At 42.3% G+C, this 17019-nt stretch overlaps 1 protein-coding gene across 4 annotated transcripts in view; it reads left to right on the top strand.

The window, feature by feature from the left end:
* Positions 1 to 111: 111 nt before the first annotated feature.
* ALDH1L2 (aldehyde dehydrogenase 1 family member L2) overlaps positions 112 to 17019 on the top strand; it is a 52868-nt gene continuing 35960 nt past the window's right edge. The window contains exons 1-3 of one of the 4 annotated variants that reach the window (XM_037879937.2): positions 1095 to 1622; positions 11636 to 11777; positions 13601 to 13745. Coding sequence is in view for 2 of the 4 variants with exons in the window: in XM_043542088.1 (XP_043398023.1) it covers positions 1613 to 1622; positions 2232 to 2278; positions 11636 to 11777 (199 nt within the window). In the remaining 2 variants the exon portion in view is untranslated. Of the gene's footprint in view, positions 659 to 1094; positions 1623 to 2231; positions 2279 to 11635; positions 11778 to 13600; positions 13746 to 17019 lie in introns of those variants that run through there. The other 3 variants (XM_043542088.1, XM_037879930.2, XM_043542092.1) reach the window with 3 other exon arrangements.

Below are 17019 nucleotides of genomic sequence, written 5' to 3'. Positions count from 1 at the left end.
CCAAGGTACCACAAGTCCTCCTGTTCTTTTTGCGAATACAGACTAACACGGCTGCTACTCTGAAACCAGCTAGGGAGAAGTAAAAACCCCTCCTCTTGGACTAGGGAAATAGCTCCCGCCTCCCGGCCTGATCTCCCCAGAGGGCAAGTTGGGACTTTGCTCTTGCTTGAACTCCCCACTCAGTTCGGCTCTTTCCACCCCGGGGCGGCTTTGTATTCCCAGCGCAAAGAAGGACACAACCCGCTTTCCCGCGCACTGAGGGGCAGGTGCAGCAGGAGAGGAGTCGTCCTCCGCTCCCAGGCAGCGAACCAGGCGGGAGCCTGCGCCGCAGCCCGGCCCCACCCCGGGCGGGCAGCGTGGAGGAGCGCGCGCGCGCAGGCGGGCGCTGGCGAAGCTGCTGCTGCTGCTGCCCTGTGTGCGCGCCTGCCTGGCTCGCGGCCACCAGCACCCAGCTCGGGTTGCGTCAGACGAACCTCCCCGCTTGGGCCGCCTCCCCCTCTGCCTCAGCTGGGACCCCGGGAGCGGGGCACAGGTGTTCCCTTCGCCCCCGCGCTGCTGCAGCAAAGCCTCGGACCTCTGAGCCGCTGGCACCAAAGAGCCTGCAAAAATGCTGTGGAAAGCCCATCAGCTTTTGAGGAAATTCTCCACCACGGCCACAGTGAGTGTGTGAGGATGGGTTCCCCTAAGGAACGAGCTTTGCAGGAGGCCGTAGCTCAGGAATGAGCAATAGGGTTGTCAGGGGGTCAGGGCAGGCTCAGTGGGACTTGGCAAGTATGTTGCTTTTGCTTGCAAAACTATGAGCATATTTGTTTTCCATATTTGTCTGAGAAGCCGCAATAGCCCAGGAATGGGGGGCGGGAGGGGAGGACAAGTCAGCGGTGCTTGGATAATACCCCTGCAAGGAAAGGATAAAAATAGGTCGAGATTTTATCACATGAATTTTGGCACTGGACAGTCAGAGGTCCCTTCAGGGGATATTTGACTTGTTTACCAAAATAGGAGCATCTTGCTTTGCCTGACTATGGTGGATCTCGGTATATTCTCTGATACCATGCTGTGTATCGCAGGAGTCTGGGAGCTGCAATGAAGAAAATCGATGATGCTTTTGTAACATCTTTGCTTTGAAAGAATATGAACTGGCAGTCATGTTCTCATGGGAATCTGGGCGGGGGAAGGTCAGCGGTGCTCTGAGACTGTAATTGCTGCGAAAGAAGCTAAAGATCTAGCCAGGCCTGTTCCCACTACTGTAGTCAAACTGGGAACAGGCACGGCTATTTCTTATTAAGAAGTAAACCTTCAGCTCCTGCTCCAAATGCTGGCCTTGGAGGCGTGTCGGTTTGTGAACATCAGTTCTTACACTCTGGCTGTAAAGAATTAATGCAAGACGGATATTTGTCTGTCTGGTGTTAGATTAAACTGCATAGCTCTGCAGGGAGACTGATAACGATTCATGCTGTTCTTTATGGCCGGGTAAATACATGCCCCTTAAAATATGATGTAAAGTAGACGAGATGCTTCGGGCACTGTGGTTAAGATTCATGGATGCGGCTGAATGCAGTTTGGGGATGGTTTTTCATCCTTGAAGACTGCTCTGTGTTTCATATTTGACAGCATGGCCAAGGGTGAGGATGGCTGTTTGCCTGGGGAATCTGCTTTGAAGGGTTTTTACAGTAAGAGACTTTAGCCAAGCTCTTTGGAATTGCATCAGCAATGTGAATGGATGACTGACACGTTGCATAGAGAGATATGGATGGGGAGAGGCAATGCTATTGGTTTTCATTCAGAGGAGCAAGGCTTTCGTGCATGAGTCCTGACACTATGTAGAATTAAAGTTACCATGTTAATGTCTCCTTTGAGAAGCATTTTACATTGTTTTTAAAGAGACATAGCATTAAAAAAATTTCTCTTATCAGTAACAGTGTCTCTAAATTCTTGCAGAGAATGAATATAATAATGTAACCAGAATGGGAGCTATTGAAAATTAATCTGCAGGGAAATTGAACTGAAAGCATTACCAGTGAAACTTGTTAGAGATGCACACACCATTAGCAATTCCAGAAATATTTGTTATTTATAACAATGAAATGAATTCCCTTTGCAATGCTAACTTTTCTCTTCACAAGGAGAAACTGTAGCATGAACACATTTTCCCTTTTTAGTGATTTGCTTTTGTTATGAGACTTGTAAAACTATTAATATATGCAGTGCTTGTGTATTCTTTTATGTTGCAGGAGATGAATGGGAGAAGAAGAAGAAGAAGAATCAGAATGGAGTAAATGTTGAGTGTCATGTAAACAGCCATTAAAATAAACTCTAATTTTATTTTAGGCAAATTAATACTATAAAATCAATGGATATTGTGGCCAATATTTCCAAAGTGCACCTAAAAAATTAGGCAGTTACATCTATATTTAGGCATCTAAATAAAAGAGGACTGATTTTCAGAAATGTTAAACATTGTGGCAAAATACCCTGTTTGCCTTAGTAGGTTCAGTCCTTTTTAGCCTTGGAGACTCAGGTTTGGGGCAAGGCAAATCCTTATAGGTGGCACAGGGTCCTGCTTCTCCTCTGCTCAGTCAGTCCCTTGTGCTTGCAAAAAGAAAAAGGAGTACTTGTGGCACCTTAGAGACTAACCAATTTATTTGAGCATAAGCTTTCGTGAGCTACAGCTCACTTCGTCAGATGCATACTGTGGAAAGTGTAGAAGATCTTTTTATATACACACAAAGCATGAAAAAGTACCTCCTCCCACCCCACTCTCCTGCTGGTAATAGCTTATCTAAAGTGACCACTCTCCTTACAATGTGTATGATAATCAAGGTGGGCCATTTCCAGATTTGTGCTGGAAATGGCCCACCTTGATTATCATACACATTGTAAGGAGAGTGGTCGCTTTAGATAAGCTATTACCAGCAGGAGAGTGGGTTTGTGTGTGTGGGGTGGGGGTGGAGGTGAGAAAACCTGGATTTGTGCTGGAAATGGCCCAACTTGATTATCATACACATTGTAAGGAGAGTGATCACTTCAGATAAGCTATTACCAGCAGGAGAGTGGGGTGGGAGGAGGTACTTTTTCATGCTTTGTGTGTATATAAAAAGATCTTCTACACTTTCCACAGTATGCATCCGATGAAGTGAGCTGTAGCTCACGAAAGCTTATGCTCAAATAAATTGGTTAGTCTCTAAGGTGCCACAAGTACTCCTTTTCAAATAAATTTGTTAGTCTCTAAGGTGCCACAAGTACTCCTTTTCTTTTTGCGGATACAGACTAACATGGCTGCTACTCTGGTCCCTTGTGCTTATTTTCCTTTCGTTTCCTTTCCTTCCGGGGAGTGAGTGCAGCCTCCCTACTGGGAAGGTCTGGTGTCTTGCTGCAAACAGCCTACTGGTAGCTTCCCGGCTCTCCTCACTCTCTCCCTCCTACCATCCAGGGGAGGGTTTAAAAAGGTCCCAAGTAGTTGGAGTCAGCTGAACCTAATTGGTTCCCTAGCAACCCCTTTTCGAGCTGAACATTATTGCCCTGTGGTTCTCTCTCCTCAGTGGATAGGGAAGGGCCTTTTAATCCCCTGGGACTAATTACTACCCCCCTTTTGTAGCTGTTTGTCCTGGGTTTACCACAACATCCACAACTTCCTCTGAAGCCAGTGGAATCTGTGGATGCTCAACAGATCTCTTAAAAGGAGGCCACTTTTATTTAGATGTCCAACTGTGGATTTGGGTGCCTATCTTTGTACATCACCTGTACAAACTAGTTTTCAGGTTATATGCCCTATACCGATCTTGTTCTCTGCAGCTATCTAGGGAGCATCGTATCCAAGTAAAATGAGAATGATTTTTGAGATCTTCCCATGAGTATTTTGATCCTTGTTATAATACAAGCAAAATAATACCATAAGGAAGAAAAAAGAAAGCAAAACCAAGTTCAACAAATGAAAATTAAATAAGAATACTCAGACACTTTCCAGATCCCTGATCCTCTGCTCACACAACTTTGTAAGACCATGGATATTCTCCATGTTAACAAAATTCTTCTAGAGTTCCCATGCAGGAAAAATAAAAGGGCCTCTATATCTTGTAAAATTGAGCCATCTCTCTGTCATCAGTTTGAGCTCCGCTATTTTCCAGGCCTGTTTGGATAACTCCAAAAAAGAAGAAGGGAAGAAGTCTCCACCAATAATAAATAATCACTAACCTTCCCATGAGAAGCAGTGCATCTGATAACTTTGTGTGCTCATTATCAGCAAGGTGGTTACAAGGGAAGCTCAACATTGCCTCCATGGTATCAATACATATGTCCAAAGCAATCACAAGTCCATTATCAGTAATGTATATGAGGATTGCTCTTATTAATATATCACCATATGCCACCTGCATGATTTGATGGCATTTAGTGAGCTCCTGTTTAGGAGCTAGACTATGGGACCTATCCTTTTAGCAGTCCATCCCGGAGGTGGCATTTCAGTGAAGAAGTAACTACCAGGCTGTCCTACATTCCCCCATAATTTTACAGAATTTGCACTTTTATGCAGTTCTACCATGTCTCTGTATCATTTTGTTGCAAGGAATTTCCACTCTCAAAAGACTAGCAAGTTGTGTAAACAGTTTTGGAATCATAGAATATCAGGGTTGGAAGGGACCTCAGGAGATCATCTAGTCCAACCCCCTGCTCAAAGCAGGACCAATCCCCAATTAAATCATCCCAGCCAGGGCTTTGTCAAGCCTGACCTTAAAAACTTCTAAGGAAGAAGATTCTACCACCTCCCTAGGTAACGCATTCCAGTGTTTCACCACCCTCCTAGTGAAAATTTTTTTCCTAATATCCAACCTAAACCTCCCCCACTGCAACTTGAGACCATTACTCCTTGTCCTGTCATCTTCTACCACTGAGAATAGTCTAGAACCATCCTCTTTGGAATCACCTCTCAGGTAGTTGAAAGCAGCTATCAAATCCCCCCTCATTCTTCTCTTCTGCAGACTAAATAATCCCAGTTCCCTCAGCCTCTCCTCATAAGTCATGTGTTCCAGACCCCTAATCATTTTTGTTGCCCTTCGCTGGACTCTCTCCAATTTATCCACATCCTTCTTGTAGTGTGGAGCCCAAAACTGGACATAGTACTCCAGATGAGGCCTCACCAATGTCGAATAGAGGGGAACGATCACGTCCCTCGATCTGCTGGCTATGCCCCTACTTATACATCCCAAAATGCCATTGGCCTTCTTGGCAACAAGGGCACACTGTTGACTCATATCCAGCTTCTCGTCCACTGTCACCCCTAGGTCCTTTTCCACAGAACTGCTGCCTAGCCATTTGGTCCCTAGTCTGTAGCGGTGCATTGGATTCTTCTGTCCTAAGTGCAGGACTCTGCACTTATCCTTGTTGAAGCTCATCAGATTTCTTTTGGCCCAGTCCTCCAATTTGTCTAGGTCCCTCTGTATCCTATCCCTACCTGCCACCGTATCTACCACTCCTCCTAGTTTAGTATCATCCGCAAATTTGCTGAGAGTGCAATCCACACCATCCTCCAGATCATTTATGAAGATATTGAACAAAACCGGCCCCAGGACCGACCCTTGGGGCACTCCACTTGATACCGGCTGCCAACTAGACATGGAGCCATTGATCACTACCTTTTGAGCCTGACAATCTAGCCAACTTTCTACCCACCTTATAGTGCATTCATCCAGCCCATACTTCTTTAACTTTCTGACAAGAATGCTGTGGGAGACCATGTCAAAAGCTTTGCTAAAGTCAAGAAACAATACATCCACTGCTTTCCCTTCATCCACAGAACCAGTAATCTCATCATAGAAGGCGATTAGATTAGTCAGGCATGACCTTCCCTTGGTGAATCCATGCTGACTGTTCCTGATCACTTTCCTCTCGTGTAAGTGCTTCAGGATAGATTCCTTGAAGACCTGCTCCATGATTTTTCTGGGGACTGAGGTGAGGCTGACTGGCCTGTAGTTCCCAGGATCCTCCTTCTTCCCTTTTTTAAAGATTGGCACTACATTAGTCTTTTTCCAGTCATCCGGGACTTCCCCCGTTCGCCACGAGTTTTCAAAGATAATGGCCAATGGCTCTGCAATCATAGCCACCAATTCCTTTAGCACTCTCGGATGCAGCGCATCCGGCCCCATGGACTTGTGCACGTCCAGCTTTTCTAAATAGTCCCTAACCACCTCTTTCTCCACAGAGGGCTGGCCACCTACTCCCCATACTGTGTTGCCCAGCGCAGCAGTCTGGGAGCTGACCTTGTTTGTGAAGACAGAGGCAAAGAAAGCATTGAGTACATTAGCTTTTTCCACATCCTCTGTCACTAGGTTGCCTCCCTCATTCAGTAAGGGGCTCACACTTTCCTTGGCTTTCTTCTTGTTGCCAACATACCTGAAGAAACCCTTCTTGTTACTCTTAACATCTCTTGCTAGCTGCAGCTCCAGGTGTGATTTGGCCCTCCTGATTTCATTCCTACATGCCCGAGCAATATTTTTATACTCTTCCCTGGTCATTTGTCTAATCTTCCACTTCTTGTAAGCTTTTTCTTTATGTTTAAGATCCGCAAGGATTTCACCGTTAAGCCAAGCTGGTCGCCTGCCATATTTACTATTCTTTCGACACGTCAGGATGGTTTGTCCCTGTAACTTCAATAGGGATTCCTTGAAATACAGCCAGCTCTCCTGGACTCCTTTCCCCCTCATGTTATTCCCCCAGGGGATGCTACCCATCAGTTCCCTGAGGGAGTCGAAGTCTGCTTTCCTGAAGTCCAGGGTCCGTATTCTGCTGCTTACCTTTCTTCCCTGTGTCAGGATCCTGAACTCGACCAACTCATGGTCACTGCCTCCCAGATTCCCATCCACTTTTGCTTCTCCTACTAATTCTTCCCGGTTTGTGAGCAGCAGGTCAAGAAAAGCTCCCCCCCCAGTTGGCTCCTCCAGCACTTGCACCAGGAAATTGTCCCCTACATTTTCCAAAAACTTCCTGGATTGTCTATGCACCGCTGTAGTGCTCTCCCAGCAGATATCAGGATGATTAAAGTAGCCCATGAGAACCAGGGCGTGCGATCTAGTAGCTTCTGCGAGTTGCCGGAAGAAAGCCTCATCCACCTCATCCCCCTGGTCCGGTGGTCTATAGCAGACTCCCACCACTACATCACTCTTGTTGCTCACACTTCTAAACTTAATCCAGAGACACTCAGGTTTTTCTGCAGTTTCATACTGGAGCTCTGAGCAGTCATACTGCTCCCTTACATACAATGCTACTCCCCACCTTTTCTGCCCTGCCTGTCCTTCCTGAACAGTTTATAACCATCCATGATAGTACTCCAGTCATGTGAGTTATCCCACTAAGTCTCTGTTATTCCAATCACGTCATAATTCCTTGACATCACCAGGACCTCCAGTTCTCCCTGCTTGTTTCCAAGGCTTTGTGCATTTGTATATAGGCACTTGAGATAACCTGCTGATCGCCCCTCATTCTCAGTATGAGGTAGGAGCCCTCCCCTCACAGACGTTCCTGCCTGTGCTTCTTCCCGGTATCCCGCTTGCCCACTTACCTAAGGGCTTTGGTCTCCTTCCCCCGGTGAACCTAGTTTAAAGCTTAAAGATCTTGGAAGAAGATCTTCCAATTCTAGAGCAAGACACAGGTTTGCAGTAAGATCCTCAGCTGTGCCACTTAATTGATACTTTTAAATAGGACAAAAGGAAGCAACCAGAAGTAAAGAAAGGGATTTGTGGCCTGATCTTGCAATCCCCTTCTTGTATGGGACTCCACTGAACACAATAGGAGTTCTATGCATGGAGGACTTGTGATTTGGCTCCTACTTTCTACTAGCTACAAATATATGTGACAATACAATACAGGATTGCATTATCCATACTGAATGTTAATGGAAAGTATGTTTGTGCCAATTCAAGGGAGAAGTTATTCAAGAATAGCTGGTCATAGAGAAGTTGTATGTCCCTCATGCTGGGAAAATCATTTTCAGTCAATCAACTTGCTACGTATGCGATATGATGTAGTTGGCTTGTTGTCAGGTTAATCTTCTTGTTCAACAGAATGCAGAAACGTAACTGTGTCTGTGTGTATGATGCATGCGTGTGTGAACAGTCTGTGTTCTTCTTTTACTGGTTCTACCACTTTATATTTATTCTCTGCTGCTTTAAAGATTGCGTCCTCTGTTTATCCCTAACCACTTCCTGGCTCAGAACTCTGCTAAACATAGAGAAATCTGTGCTCAGTAACAATTTTGGGCCAGATCCTCAGCTAGCATGAGCTGACATAATGTGGCTCCATTGACTTCAGTGGAGCTACACACTGATTTACAGCAGCTCGTGATCTGGAACTGTAATTTGTGTGCAGCTCCATGTAACATAAGAATCAGATTTATGTATATGTACATTATTAGTGAGTAGAGATATAAGTTTATGATTACAGAATATATATTGTTAAAAACTTGACCTGTGGAAACAAAACTGCTCTTCTGAATTAATATTTTGAGATGAGTGTGCTATTTCTAAAATATTTTTCAAGCCCCATTTACTTAGACTTTGATCATACTTACTGACTTAAAATTGCTGGTGCAGTTTTTCTTGTGTGAGTTTTCAAGAATGCAAAACAATGTGAATTTCCAAGCATAAAGGGCAATCTTACAGGCAATTAGGCAATTCTGGAAGTTAGCCAGCCCAGCTGCAGTTTGCTCTCTGAATCCAGAGTTTTTGTAGTCTCAGACTCCTAAATGCAGAAGCTGGCAAATGTAAAAACTTGGACACAGAAAAATACATGCAGAGTTTTAGCTTCTGTTAAGGTCCCTTCAGAAATTTGGCCTTTCAGGTATGCCTCTCATACTTCCCTAAAATCTTACTTTTTGTTTTCAGGAAAGGAAGAGTTTAACTCTTCTGATGGTACTTAATTGGTCATGATTTGTGGATGATAATGCTCTTTGTGGACTTTTTGTTACCTTCATTTGCTGGTAGTTCTTATTTAGTGGGGAATAAACTGAAAAAGAAAAATACAAGTCTAAAAGACCACTACTTCTGTGCACTTGAGGTGCTATTGAGTGAGAGTTAACAAGAGAACAAATGTAGAACAAGTAACTTGCATCAGGAGGACTTTCTCTAATGTTTTTTCCATCACATCTACGGTGCTGCCATTGTCAATTAACATTACATAGAAATCAGTGGATTTCATACTGTACCAGATACTTTCAGTAGCACAGCAGGTGAACACTTCTTGAACTTGCCTGGAGAATTCATAAACATTTAAATGGTTAGAAAAAGCCAATCTGAGATCTTTATGACTGAGACTGTGCTTCTGAAAAGCGGAAGCTGAGGTGATGAAGCACTGGTAGCAAGACTTATCTGTGTCCATGTTGCATTGCCAGGATATAAAAATTTCAAGGGATAATGTGTGCATGTTGTAATTTAAAACAAGAAAGTGTCTACTCTAAGACAAGTTAATGTCTGTCTAAGACAAGATAATGTTGCCATATTATAGCTGTTAGCACCAATAGTACAACTGTACTGGAGGTACATTTTTACCACTCCCATCCACACTGGCAACTTAGCACTGCTGCAGCTGCACCAGTGCTGTCTGATACTATAATACAGGAGGATTTTTATTTACTGTTGCAATCTATGGGACAAATTTTACCCTTGGCCAAACTCATTTCCTGTTGTCTTCACTGCAAGTTGCATGCACACATCCAAGAGAATATTATGGCCCGAAATAGTGCTACAGTAATTTTCCTAATTCATGAACATTTCCTGTATTCATGAACATCCTACCAATTTTTAAGACCTCTTTCTGGAGCTAACTGTGTAGCTGAAATACGATTTAAAATGGATCATTTCATGTCATTTGCAAAAAGTACTGCAACTGGCTCTTCATCATAAAATGGTTTGTTGGTTTATTTCAAAGTATTATATCTTTTTTTGGTACCCGAGTGTTTGCTAATCCATACAGGATTTGTAAGACATTCATATGGGCAGTTCAAATCCTCTGGGACCCAAATGGTGGCCCTACTGGTTGTGGTACCCTTGTGTCCCAGCTTCCCTAATGAAGAGGCAGCATCCCCTGGTAGGAGAGAAGCTAGAACCTAGAGACGTTCCTTCAGGGAAAGAAGCAGGAGTTGCACCTGACTTTCAAATGGCACATATAAAGAGAGCAGAGTCCTAAGAATGCTCCTGCTGCAGCTGCTAGGACAAAACTATTTCCCACTCTCTGAAGGATTGCGACAAACATATATACTTTCGTTTGCTTCTTTTTAGGGCTGTTAGGATTTAAAAAAATAATTGTGATTAATCATACTGTTAATAATAGAATGTCAATTTAAATTTATTATAAATATTTTGAATGTTTTTCTATCAGTTTTCAAATACTGATTTCAATTACAACACAGAATACAAAGTGTACAGGGCTCACTTCATATTATTAGTTTTGATTACAAACATTTGCACTGTAAAAAGATAAACAAAAGAAATACTGCTTTTCAGTTCACCTCATTCAAGTATTGTAGTGCAATTTCTTTATTGTGAAAAGTTTCAGAGTAGCAGCCGTGTTAGTCTGTATTCGCAAAAAGAAAAGGAGTACTTGTGGCACCTTAGAGACTAACCAATTTATTTGAGCATAAGCTTTCGTGAGCTACAACTCAGTGCATCCAGTGAAGTGAGCTGTAGCTCGCGAAAGCTTATGCTCAAATAAATTGGTTAGTCTCTAAGGTGCCACAAGTACTCCTTTTCTTTTATCGTGAAAGTGCAACTTACAAATGTAGAATTATTTTTTTTTACATAACTGCGCTCAAAAACAAATCGGTATAAAACTTTAGAACGTATAAGTCGAAGCATGAAGGGGCATACGAATGTTTAGCATATCTGGCATGTAAGTACCTTGCGGCACTGGCTACAACAGTGCTATGTGAACACCTGTTCTCACTTTCAGATCACATTGTAAATAAGAAGCAGGCAGCAATGTAAATGTAAACAAACTTGTTTGTCTTATCGATTGGCTGAACAAGAAGTAGGAGTTGAGTGGACAGTACTACAAAAATCTCCTGTTATGTGAGGGAAGAACTTTGGAACTGGGCTCAGCCACAGATGCCTTGAGTGCCTTGAACTAATGTGACATTGAACATAGTGTCAAGTCTATTGACATTTGTCACTCTTAGAAAACATTTTAATTTTCCTGCAAGAATAATAGATGAAAAAATTAGAAGTTAGAGGGCATATTCTAGAAACTTGTGGCAGGAATGGCTAGATTTTGCTAAGAGTCTGTTTCAAATATAAGATTTCATGGTTTGTCGATCATAGGTAGGAATAATGACTGCAGATTTTGTTATACCTTTTTGTAACAAGCAGTGCATGTACACGCAGAGACTTCTGCTGATGAAATAATAAAGGAGGCAGTAACAATACCAAGTGACATTTGTATGCAAAGAAGTATGGTCTTACTAAATTATAGATTATATGAACAAGGTGGAAAAATGGATCATTTATTTTATTCCATTATATTGTTGGGACAGAAAGACACTATTGCTTTAAAAATCAAAACTAACATTGGCTAAGAAAGAGTAAGACAGAATTACATGTAGCAACATATCTCTTCTGCATCCTAAAATGTAGTTTGCTTTAACTCTTGTTGACAGGCTTATCAACGTAAGCTAAAGCTAGCCCTGATAGGTCAGAGTATTTTTGGTCAAGAAGTCTATAGACACCTGCAGAAAGAGGGCCATAAAGTCGTGGGAGTGTTCACCATTCCAGACGTGAATGGGAAAGCTGACCCTTTGGGTAAGTATAATCAATCACAGCGTAAGTATTATCATTGTGCATAAGCACAGTTAAGTTGCTTCTCCATGAGAGGGCATTGTCTTTATGGCAGTCATTTGTACGTATAGCCAGATATATAAATCTTTGCCATGTTTTTTGGCATAATAAAATAATTAACCTGGTATGCTTATATCAGTGTTCAGTTAAATTCTATCTAGAGTTAATTGTCATGGGCTATACAGCCACCTTACAATCTGCCCCATTTAAAGAGCATCTCATAGTTGCATTGCCCCAGGAACAGCTTGAGAAGCAGTGTGTGATTCAGAGCATCCTGCTCTGGGGAGGAACTAAATTGCTGGGGTGCCAGGCCTATATTCACCCCGGAATGTTATCTGGTTTGCTGGCATAGCTGTGTTGTCTGGCACATTGAGAAGGCATGGAGCCAAGACTCTGCCTGTTCTTGGCCCCTGATCTCTCCTGACTACCTGTATGGTCTGGAGATGAAATAGCAGCTCTACAAATCCTGCTTCCCATTGCGCACTGCAGCTTATGGCACAAGCAGACCATTCAAGAGAGTAAAGGGACAATTTATCCCCCCTTACTCCATTGCATAGGCATATAGGTATGTTCTAGTTCTTTAGAAGTAATAGTTGCTGACTGATCATATTTAGTAGTATACTTGTGTAGTATAATTCTGGGACTGAGTCCGGAGTAACAAAGGAGTTGCTTTGAAATGGCTGTCTTAATTATAACTTTATTTTTCTCCAGGGTGCCACAACAGTTAGTTAATAAGGTTAACAACTACAACCACCAAAACAGGATTAACCTTGGTGGCTAATCAGAATTTTAAATTACATTTAATAAACTGTTTCCAGTCACTCAGTATTCCCTGACATGTTGTTACAGGAATTTTATTAAGGAAAAGTCAACCATAAATATTGCTTATTCAGGCAGTAACCATTCCCAAACTTGGGTATTGCTTTTCAAGTTTATTAAATTCTATAGTCTGTCTCATTTAAAATAAAATTACAAAGCTTTTCACAGGTAGGAAGAATTAGGTGAGTTCTACTAGCTTAATAACAGATAATTCAGTTAGCTATGGGAAGGTACTATAGAGAAATGTTGCAATACTATGCAACCTAAGCAGTACTCCCTTGGGCAAAACTTTCATTGATGTCAATCAATTATTTATTTTAGCTTGGCCGTAAAATTGGTTTATTGTACACTAGGTGACGAAAAATTGGTTTGGCTGATAGTTTGCTGCATTTTACACTCAGATGATTCAAAAATAGTTTCAATTTAAAGTGGAATTTGATGATGATATAGTATGGCCAGTCAGCTGAGATTTCATTTCTAAAAGCAGAGGCAATACATGTGCAAGGACTATAGTTCAAAGAAGTTTGTAAGGATTTACATCACGCATGCATGATACTTCCAATATCATGTGTGAAATACATGCCTAAATATCTTCTGAAGGCTATTTTAATATCATCAAGATTTATTGGGTAAAACTCCACTTTTTATTTATAAAATGAAGAGATTTATAGACCTAAATTAAATGAGATGGATTCTCTGGTCCACTAAGGCCACATTGTGCTTCATCTCCTGTCTCTCAGGTTTTTTTAAATGCAAATGTGTCAAGGTGTAGTGCGGGCTCAGAAGGGTTCCTCTCGCAAGCCTTAATGGCCCTGTACGCTCTATTACAATAGATTCTACAACATAGTGGACCATGTGTCCTACCCTAATTGGTGGGGTATTGGGTCAGTCGTACAATGGGATTTATCTATTGTATAATAAATTCTGTTGCCCCCATTTAATGTACTTATTTCTTCTCTCCTTTGCAGTTATTCATGAATATGGTTTTCTTCTTCATTTGTAACTATAGAGATGGAAGATTACACAGTGGGCCTCAGAAAATATATTTTAGGGGAGTTGTCTGTGATCATTTGAACCAGATAGCAAGATACCACTGACTGCAATGAATCTTAGGTAGTTGTATTGAAAGTCATGTACAGCACTGCTGAAGTGGAAAATTAAGTTCTGTGAAACCAAACTTATTCCAGATAGATATGATCATTAGACAAGGTGTGAAATGTCACGGTTAGTTAATAATATTCATCATTCCATTCTGGTTTTATTGGTGCTTAATACATAGACCATAAAAATGAATTTAATGATGGATGCAGCATGAGCTGCATTGCTGAGAGATCAGAACATAGCTTCTTGTTTATTCTTTGTCCTTACATTTCTGTTCTTGACTGAATACACACACAGATGTGGTACTGTCGTCAGTTAACTGCATACACATATCTTCAGAAGAACTCTCACCCTTGTTTCCAGAGAGGCTTGCTGCCACTTGAGTCAAAGAGGAAACTCTGTTAGTTGTTTGCTGTTGTAGCAATAGTGCTCATAGCCTTTTTCCAGGCCAGCCATTGGTGGGCAAAACAGTGATGAATCGATGAACAGGTGGGTAGATCTAATTCTGTACAATGCAGGACAGCAGTGTGCAAACATAAGCATGCATGTTCATACACTAGAGAAACGGAGCACATTGTAATGCCAAAAGGATTGGTTTTTTTCCCCCAGGTCTACGAGGCAGACTAAAAATTGGGGTAGGGGTGGTGAATACCATTCTGCTCCCTATGTAAAGGATTTTCTTTTCCCTTCTCTGTGTCTTTAGGACTGTCATCATCTCATTAGTCATAAGGCCATAGTGATTTTTTTCCTTTGGAGTTCTATAAGAATTATCTACCCTAGGGATCGGCAACCTTTGGCACACGGCCCACCAGGGTAAGCCCCTGGTGGGCCAGGCCGGTTTGTTTACCTGCCGTGTCCACAGGTTCTGCTGTTTGTGGCTCCCACTGGCCATGGTTCGGCGCTCCAGGCCAATGGGGGCTGCAGGAAGTGGTGGCAACCACACTGTCTTCCCGCAGCCCCCGTTGGCCTGGAGCGGCGAACCACGGCCAGTGGGAGCTGCGATCGGCCGAACCTGCAGACGCAGCAGGTAAACAAACCAGCTCAGCCCGCCAGGGAGCTTACCCTGGCGGGCCACATGCCAAAGGTTGCCAATCCCTGATCTATCCTCACAGGACCTTCTTACCGTGCACATAAAATTCACCTGGACTGAGATTTCCTTGCTAGAAGAAAAGACTAGGATATGCAGAATCTTGCGCCCCCCGCACACACACGCTATGCTAAAATAACATTATTAAGCTTGCACAGTCATTTACTCAAAAGTTAGGAAATGCAGAATGAAGATGGCCTGTGCAATCTTAATTTGGCCCCATTGTGCATATGCATTATGATACAGTCTTTAATTACATGATTCCATGTTATTTTTTCCTTCTCCATTCAGTGCACAGACTGGACAGTGCTAATTTATTGAGCAGCTATTCAATATTTTATTTTCTCCTTGTTGTTCAGTGTGTGGCCTCAGGCCTTATTTACCAAACATTATTCAAACTCTGTTATGAAGACAGAACTATTAATTTCTACATGGGTTCTTCTATGGCACGCATCACTATCATATCTGAGTGCTTCACAAAGGGTACTGTCTTTTTTCATAACACCCCTGTGAGATGAGGGAGCATCATTATCCCCATTTTGCAGGTAGGGAACTAAAACACAGACAATAAAGTCAAAAGTATCCACTAATTTTGGGTATCCAATCTGACACACATAGGACCTGATTTTTCAGAGTACTTAGCATTATATAGTCCGTAATATGTTCAAAACACAGCTCCCATTTGGGAAACTGCTGATTTATTTTTATTGAAAAAATGTGACTCGGTTTCCCTTCTCACCTTATATTGTTCCCTGCTGGTGTGAAGGGTTTAATTTCTTTCTTAAAATTGGGAAAGCGGAGCAGTAACAGAAGTCATATAAGCATGAATGAACTATCAGGAACTGTCAACCTGTGAAATGAGCTGTAGAAGCATGGAATATTCAAAGATCATTTTATCAGCTTTATATATGTCATATGTATCTTTATGGGCTAGTGATAGTGTTCTAGCCCAATGAGGGAGTTGCAGGGTCTTGCAGGAATTAAAATCACCAGGGCAGGGGGGTAGGTAACAAGTCTGAAGAAGTCTCATTCTTGGAGAAAATTGCGTATTCTAGTTTGTCCTAGTTCCAGAGACTGCCTGACAAAGAACTGAAAATGATATAAAATGACCAGCTTGACATGGGAAGGGGCCTCTCTCATCCAATCCAAGAACTGGCATGAGACTTTGACCAATGGAACCAGGTCCTGCGAGTGGACCTGAAGTTTTAAAACATGCCAGGTCTCCATGTGGAAGAGAGGTAACACCTAGTAAGCTTGACATTCACACAATCTGTTTATTGTTTTTAAGGTACGTTTTCTCTTCAGTGCTTTTGTTCTGAATAAATAATACTTTCCTTTATGAAGGCTGGCTGGTCCTTGCTTAACTCTATCATTGCTTCTGAGAGAACAGGACTGAAGGTGCTGAACTAAAGTCAGACCTGATCAGATAATCACAGGGAATTGCAGGAAGAATTGAAGCCTAAATCCCTGGTCTAGAGGGAGAGAGTTGTGGGCCTCTGCCCTAAGAGAGGTGATGGGTTAGAGGCTTGAGGTCTAAGTTGGGTGACCTCAAGGAGCCCAGCACAGGGTCAGGGGTGCTGTTACTTTGGGAACTGTGACATCACTAACTATAGTTACAGCTGTGAGTGCTTGGCGCTTCTGTAACTCAGATTGTGAAATCTTTTTATTTACTTATTACCATTGTTGTTGGTTTTATATTATTTTCTCTGGAATCTGGACCTCAACTATACTTTGACCAAGAAATCTGGACCTTGACAAAAAATAATTTATTAACCCTGGTTTAACTATTATGCCAACCTTCTCCCTTGATGGCCTCCTACGTGATGATACTTGCTCCTTTGTTTGTGAAACAGTTGTCCCTCTTACTGTGCTCTTTCTCCCTGAAATTTTAGCCTTTCCACATGATATTTCTCTTACTGGAGTATGAGATTCACTATGTAATACTAAAAGGAACTTGGCACCCTGGAGACTGTTTAGTTTGTCACAGCCAAGGTCTCATAGCTCACCTTCCTTTCTGTATGTTAAGTTGTGATTGTTTTGTAGAAAGAAGGGGGGTTAGGCTTGAGTTTGAGTTCAAACCCTGGGTTTGCATTGGAATATAGACGTACCTGCTGAAACTCCCTCTTGACACAGGTTCAGCTCCACCCCCTTAATTGGCCTGACTGGGGGCACCTGTTCTGGCATAGAGGTGCTAAACCT

Source organism: Chelonia mydas, chromosome 1 (genome assembly GCF_015237465.2).
Source record: "Chelonia mydas isolate rCheMyd1 chromosome 1, rCheMyd1.pri.v2, whole genome shotgun sequence".
Lineage (NCBI taxonomy): Eukaryota > Metazoa > Chordata > Testudines > Cheloniidae > Chelonia > Chelonia mydas.
This window is presented reverse-complemented; position numbering and strand designations above follow the sequence as displayed.